Here is a 6000-nt window from a genome sequence, read left to right as displayed (position 1 = left end):
CTGTTTCTGCTCTAAGGGCCGGCAGGGTAGTTGGGTTTTCTGTCATGCACAACATCCGCTAGTACCTTCAAGTGAATTGTTGGAAAGTCACACCATCTGTTGAAAAACATCACTTTATTGTGCTTTTTCCTGAAGTGCGTGTACATTTTTTTTTTGACTGTCTCTGTCTGTCGCTGTCTCGCCATCTTTTTGTCTATGTCTATCTCTGTTTCTGCCTGTCTTTCCAACATAAATATGTGTCTATAAAATATCTATAAAAAGAAAAGTCTTGTTTGCTGGTTCCTAACATATCAAGCTAAAAACTGCCCATAAAAGGATGCGCCTGCCGTTTTTTGGAACAGCCTGAGACGAGGGTGGGCTTCCCCTCCTGCAGCCCGGTGGTTCCAGACCTTTCGCGAACATGGACGGGCAGGGCGTCCGCGGCGTCCGCGGCTGGGCCGGTCCCTGCTCCCGCGGCAGCCCGGCCCGCAGGTGGCCCTCGCGCGGCCAGGTGCTCCCCCAGGTGGCGGGCCGGCGCCAGGGCCACTTTAAGGGCGGCCGGCGCGCGCGCCCCCAGCTGTGGTGGGCGCCCTGGCGCGAGCGGCGGGCCGCGCGGCTGGCGAGCTCCTCCTGAGGGCAGCAGGCTGCTCCGCCGCCGCACGTGCGCCGCGGGCATGGCCGCCTCAATTATGGGCCGGGAGCTCGGCGGGATCTCGGGCCAGGTAAGAGGAGGAGGAGGAAGAGGAGGCAGCTGCGATGATAGCTGCCGGCGGGCCCGGGCCTGGGCAGCTCTCATAGAGCGGCCGGCGGGCTGCCCCGTCCAGGGCTGGGCTGGGGCGGAGCGGCCGAGCTGCGGGCCGGGCTGCAGCGCCTCAGCGGGACGCGGCGACCTGGGCCGGCCCGGTGCCCAGACGCCGGGGCCTTGACGCTTGCGGCCAATACTGCGTTTTCTAGCCGACGGCCACTTGCATGATCCAGGAACACAGTTTAGTGGCCCTCGAAACTACCGCGGTCCAAATGTGAATTGTGTTTTGAGTTTTAATGCAGGAGGTGGAATGTAGGGAAGCGTATTTCCCGTGTTCCTTTGTGCACACATTGACTTGCTGGATTTCGGTTTGCGAACAGGCATCGCGTCCCAAGGTGGCCTAGCTCAAGCTTGCGCGTACACACACGCACACTCGTACACTCGCACACACGCGTGGGCCAGTGTGGGAAGAGGCCGTCTGCTGGAAAGGCTCCTCCACCTTCACGGAGATCGTAGGCCTCTGCTGAAAGTGCCCTTTGCACGATGCCGTCCGTGAAGCCAAAATGGCTCTTGGCGACGTGGTAGACCAGACCAGCCCGGGCAACTTAGCCGGACTGTCCCCGCATAAAAGAAAGGGCGGGATGGGACCTGGCCATGGCATGGGCCCTGAATCATTAAATGCTAGTTAAAAAAAAAAAGTCTATCACTGCCCCACTAGAGAACATGAAACCTTGACCACCAGAAAGCTCTGCTGGCCTGTGTTTGCTTTCTTCTAGAGTGTCTCAGATCTTCTTGATTTATATAAGAGGGGGTCTTTGTACCCAGGGCAATTGTTCCCCCTCCAAAGGCTCTGCTTGATCTCTCTCCTTGAGCACAAGTTTTCTGAAACGGAATTATTTACTGCTCTGAAGTGGCTCCGTTTAACAGGTTCTCTTAATTTTTTCAAGATGGGGGAAACCTATTAAAGCTCAAAGTAGTAGGTTATGGTGCAGGATTAGGCCAAGCTGCACTAAATGGAATTCTGAATAAAATAGCTAATTATCTAGTGGTACTAAATAATTGTGGATTCCAACCCTTGAGAGTATGAAGCTCCAGCAGGGCCTTTTGTGCGCCCTTGCCAGGAGAGCAGCTTGCTCAGTTTGTCCTGATAGAGCTGCTTAAATCTCTGGCTCCTAGGGAATCAAGGCCCGAGATTGCCCTGTGAGAGTGGGCCCACGCAGCTGCTGCTGATTGTCATCCCTGCTCCTGGTGATAAGAGTGACATAAATAACAACTCACTAAAATGCAGGAGTGATTTGCTTTAAGCACTTCAGCACCTGCTGTTACTAATTAAGGGTTTTAGCCTGTCACAGATTGCAAATGGAAATCCAGTATTCTAAAAATTATAGATACTGGAGTGCCCAGCATGTTGCTGTGACCACAGAAGTAAAGTGGCATGGATAAAGAACATTAGTGATGATGTCATATTGTAAAAACTGTCCGTACTTATTGTGTATACCAAGGTGTTAATAGGGCATACTCTGAATGGTGGCATTACAGATGCTTTTTATTTCTACTCTAGTTTTTTTTTTTTTAAATTTTCCTGTGTTTCCTAGTGTATTGCTTTAAGTGCAGTAGCAGTTTAAATAGAAAAAGACTTATCAAATGAATTCTAGCATCACTTCAAATTCTGGTGCTCTTAGGTGAGAATGTTACGTGTACTGAAAGGCAGTTTGGCAAAAGCAGAATGTATTAGAAACTTTTATTTTCCTTTTATTATCAGTAAATGTCTTCTCATCACCTGTGTTCATGTATTATACCAACACCAAGCTATTTTAACTGGATAAGTATTCAGATTTATGTTGATTATAAGCTATTCACTTGCATTTAAACTAGATTTAATTTGATTTACTGGATAGTGGACTTGAACAGTGTTCTAATTGCTCTGATTATGAACATCTGAGCGTACCATAAAGCAGCCTGTGTTAAGAGAGCTAATCAAATCTTTCCAAAACTTCTTTTCTTGTTGCCTCTGTGCCATGATTCAAGACACTGCATAAACTTGAGACTCCTGCGTGGAGTATGAGCTAGTGGTGCCTCTTCTTTTTCAGCTTTTTCCAGTATCTTTCCAACCTTCACTCAGGTTTCTCCTCACTCTCCAGAATCTGCATTCTGCCCTTCTGGCTTTCTAGACTCTTCTTGACAAGACTCTGAGATTCTGGGGGAACATTAGGATCTGAGCCTGGGGGGGAATATTGCACTCAGAACACCAGGTGCTTACCTGTGAAAAGGCTTGAGTTAGGCAGCTGGTTTCTGTTACTGAAAGCTCACCTTTTGCTTCTAAGTAGATTGTTTCCCAGGCTCTGTGACTCAAAAGATAGAGAGAACAGTTCCATTTAAGACAATTTTCGTTGCCCAGCATGGACACATTTCCCCCTCAAGTTCCGCCCCTGTCTTCTCTCTCCCTGTCAGGTTGAATTGACATTTTCTGTTCTTTGTGTTCAGATGTGGTATCACTTGAGAGAATACAGCAATAACTACCACCTACAGGGCATATACAAATATTTGTTCTTAAGACTGTATGGCAATGTAAGTATTATCCTTCAGACCAAGATCACATGAGTATCTGACTCAAAGTCACTAATTGAGTGGCTGAACTAAAAGGCTGACCTTGATCCTTGCCTAAAAATCATTTGTTCTCTTTCCATTGCATCAAGCTGTTGAAAAAAAGATCAGTAACAGCTTTGATAGAACAGAAGTTCATACGTTCTTCTGTGTTCCAGAGATGGAAAGGCATGCTAGCTTAGCCACAGCAGGGGAAAAAAGGCTGCTAGACTGTAAGTCCCATGAAGCCATGAGGTCAGGGAACTTTGTATGTCTGTTTACTTCATGTTCCCAGAACTGTGCAACTTGTGTTACCTCTGTATTCCCAGAACCCAGAATTGTGTCTGCCCAGTACAAGAGGCACAGTAAATATCTATGGGGAAAATAAAAGTCAAGCATATTTAAACAGACATACAAAGTGCCAGGATGTTTACAAATATAAGTTTATTCATAACATGTCATTTAAGTGTAGTTATTTGTAGTACCCCTTTCATTCTCAAAAGGCCTCACTAAAATATAAAATTATATAGCTTCTCTATCTATATCAGGTATTTTTGGGCATTCATAGGTAGCTTCAATTAACCAAGCTAATTAAAAATAAAATTTTAATCACTCTTACGATCATTTGATGATTGTTTCAGCAATATACTAGTATAGAGTAAATCAAATGCTGCAGTAGAGATTCACAATCTTCACTCACAAAGTGCTGCTGAAATGCTGCTGGAAATGAGGACTGTTCATAAAATGAAAAGCTGAGGCAGACACAGGAGAAGGGCCCTGACACTCTCCATTGTAGAATTTCCAAGTTTCAGAGCTCATTTGAAAGTGTTAGGTTCTCTTCTGAAAATGCAGGGGATTTGAGAGATGTAGAAGGAAATAAGCCTGGTAAGGTAGATTGATTTCAAACTATGAAAGGCTACACTAAGGAGTTTACATTTTTATCGTCTTTAGGGTGAGCCAGGGAAGATTGGCTCATGATGGTGAATGGAGAAAACAGATAAACCTCTTTGTGCACTCCATACTATGTGACAGGAAGTAATTTTGACACACAATACCTTTGGCAAGTAAATATCGTAGGAAAAAAAAAGTGGGAGTAAGTATTCTAAATTAAGAATCCAAAGAGGCACAACACCCAAACCAATGCTTAATTCCTCATGAAATCTTATTTCAAACAAAGCGGCTTCTTTCTGAACAAAAATCCCCACAAAAACAAAGTAAAAGACAACTTGAAATTTTAGAAGCAGATGGGATCAAATTTCCACTATAACCAAAGTATGCTAACTACAGCCATTATAATAGGCATGAAGGAAGAAATGTGGAGATGGGGTTGGGGATGTAGCTCTGTGGTGTAGCACTTGCCTTCAGAGGTGTGAGGCCTGCTATGTGTTCAGGCTGGCCTGTAGTCACTATGTAGCCATGGCTGGCCTGGATCTCATGGTGATCCCCCTGTCTCAGCCTCCCAAGTGCTGAGATTACAGATGTGTGCCACCATTCCCTGTGAGGTCCTGAGTTTGATTCCTGGTACTAGGGGAAGAAAAGGACCCCCCCCCCAAAGCTCTTAAAAATGTAGGGATAAAACAATTTTAGTGATAGTCTAGGGTCAGTGTTAACAGAAATAAAGTGGACAGAGGTGTGCAAATGGATTAAATTACTTGGATACAGACTGCCTGGGCCAGGTGGGCTCCTGGATTTCTTTATTCCAGGGACCCTCCTGGTTCATTTTTGCAGCAAAAGCCTATGGTGATTTTTAACTCCAGAATTCAACCCTAGAACTACTCTCTAAAGAAAATTAATTATAAGCAGACGAGGATTCCTGGGTAATTTCCAGATTTCCGTCACTGATAAGGAGAACAAAAGGAAAGCAGCTCTGGCCAGGAGGGAAATAAATCATAGTGCTTGGTCTTTCAGAACAAAGGAGGCCTGCTTGTATTTTGACAGTTAACTAATCCCAGCTTCTGTGTTCTATAACTTGTGTCTTCACCTTTCTGCTCATTCATGCCAAATTTAACCGAGTTGTCCCTTTAAAGGAAGCAGCCACTGGCAAAATAGTATCACCCTAACTGAAGGGAAACTGCTTATGCTCATATACTCAGTCCAAGGATTGCCAGACAGCAGAGTTATAACAAATGTAATACAATTGCACCAGAAATAGATTATTAAGGTACTACAGACTGAATGTGTTCCCTCCACATTCATATGCTGAAATCCTAACCCTCAAGGTGATGGTATTAGGTCAGACCATTGAGAGACGATTAGGTCATGAAGGTTCTGACATCATGAACAGAATTAATGCCCTAATAAAAGAGGTCCAACAGAGAGACCGCTTTGGACCTTCCATCATGTGAGAATACAGTGAAATTGCCATCTATGAACCAGAAGTCATGTCCTCTACTAGACTGAGTCAGCCAGTCTCTTTGTAATGGACTGCCTTGCCTTCAGAATTAGCCTGAATGGCCTAGAAGGTAAGGGAATAAAAATAAACTAAAAATTATAATTCATATCCTTAGAGAGGATATCACACGCTAAAGAATAGCAGGTAATTAAAAGTCACCAAAAAAGTCTTAAAAATTATCAAGTCAAGAGCCGGTGTGGTGGCTCATGCCTGTAATCCCAACACTTGGGAGGATCATTGCGAGTTCGAGACCAGCCTAAGCTACAAAGTGAGCTCAAGGCCAGCCTGAGCTGTATAGAGA

The 6000-nt window shown here is 45.0% G+C and overlaps 1 protein-coding gene across 3 annotated transcripts in view; it reads left to right on the top strand.

Annotated features, from left to right (window-relative positions):
• Positions 1-543: 543 nt before the first annotated feature.
• The window catches only part of Sohlh2 (spermatogenesis and oogenesis specific basic helix-loop-helix 2), a 70674-nt gene continuing 65217 nt past the window's right edge, over positions 544-6000 (top strand). For all 3 annotated transcript variants that reach the window (XM_013141209.3, XM_013141208.3, XM_063232626.1), the window contains exon 1: positions 544-701. In XM_013141209.3, coding sequence (XP_012996663.1) covers positions 654-701 — 48 coding nt within the window. In that variant the 5' untranslated portion in view covers positions 544-653. The remainder of the gene's footprint in view (positions 702-6000) is intronic.

Source organism: Cavia porcellus, unplaced genomic scaffold, assembly GCF_034190915.1.
Source record: "Cavia porcellus strain 051 isolate PalLab524CR breed Dunkin Hartley unplaced genomic scaffold, mCavPor4.1 scaffold_21, whole genome shotgun sequence".
In the NCBI taxonomy this organism is placed as follows: Eukaryota; Metazoa; Chordata; class Mammalia; order Rodentia; family Caviidae; genus Cavia; species Cavia porcellus.
Note: the sequence above shows the minus strand (reverse complement) of the source record. Positions and strands in the feature narration are given on the sequence as shown.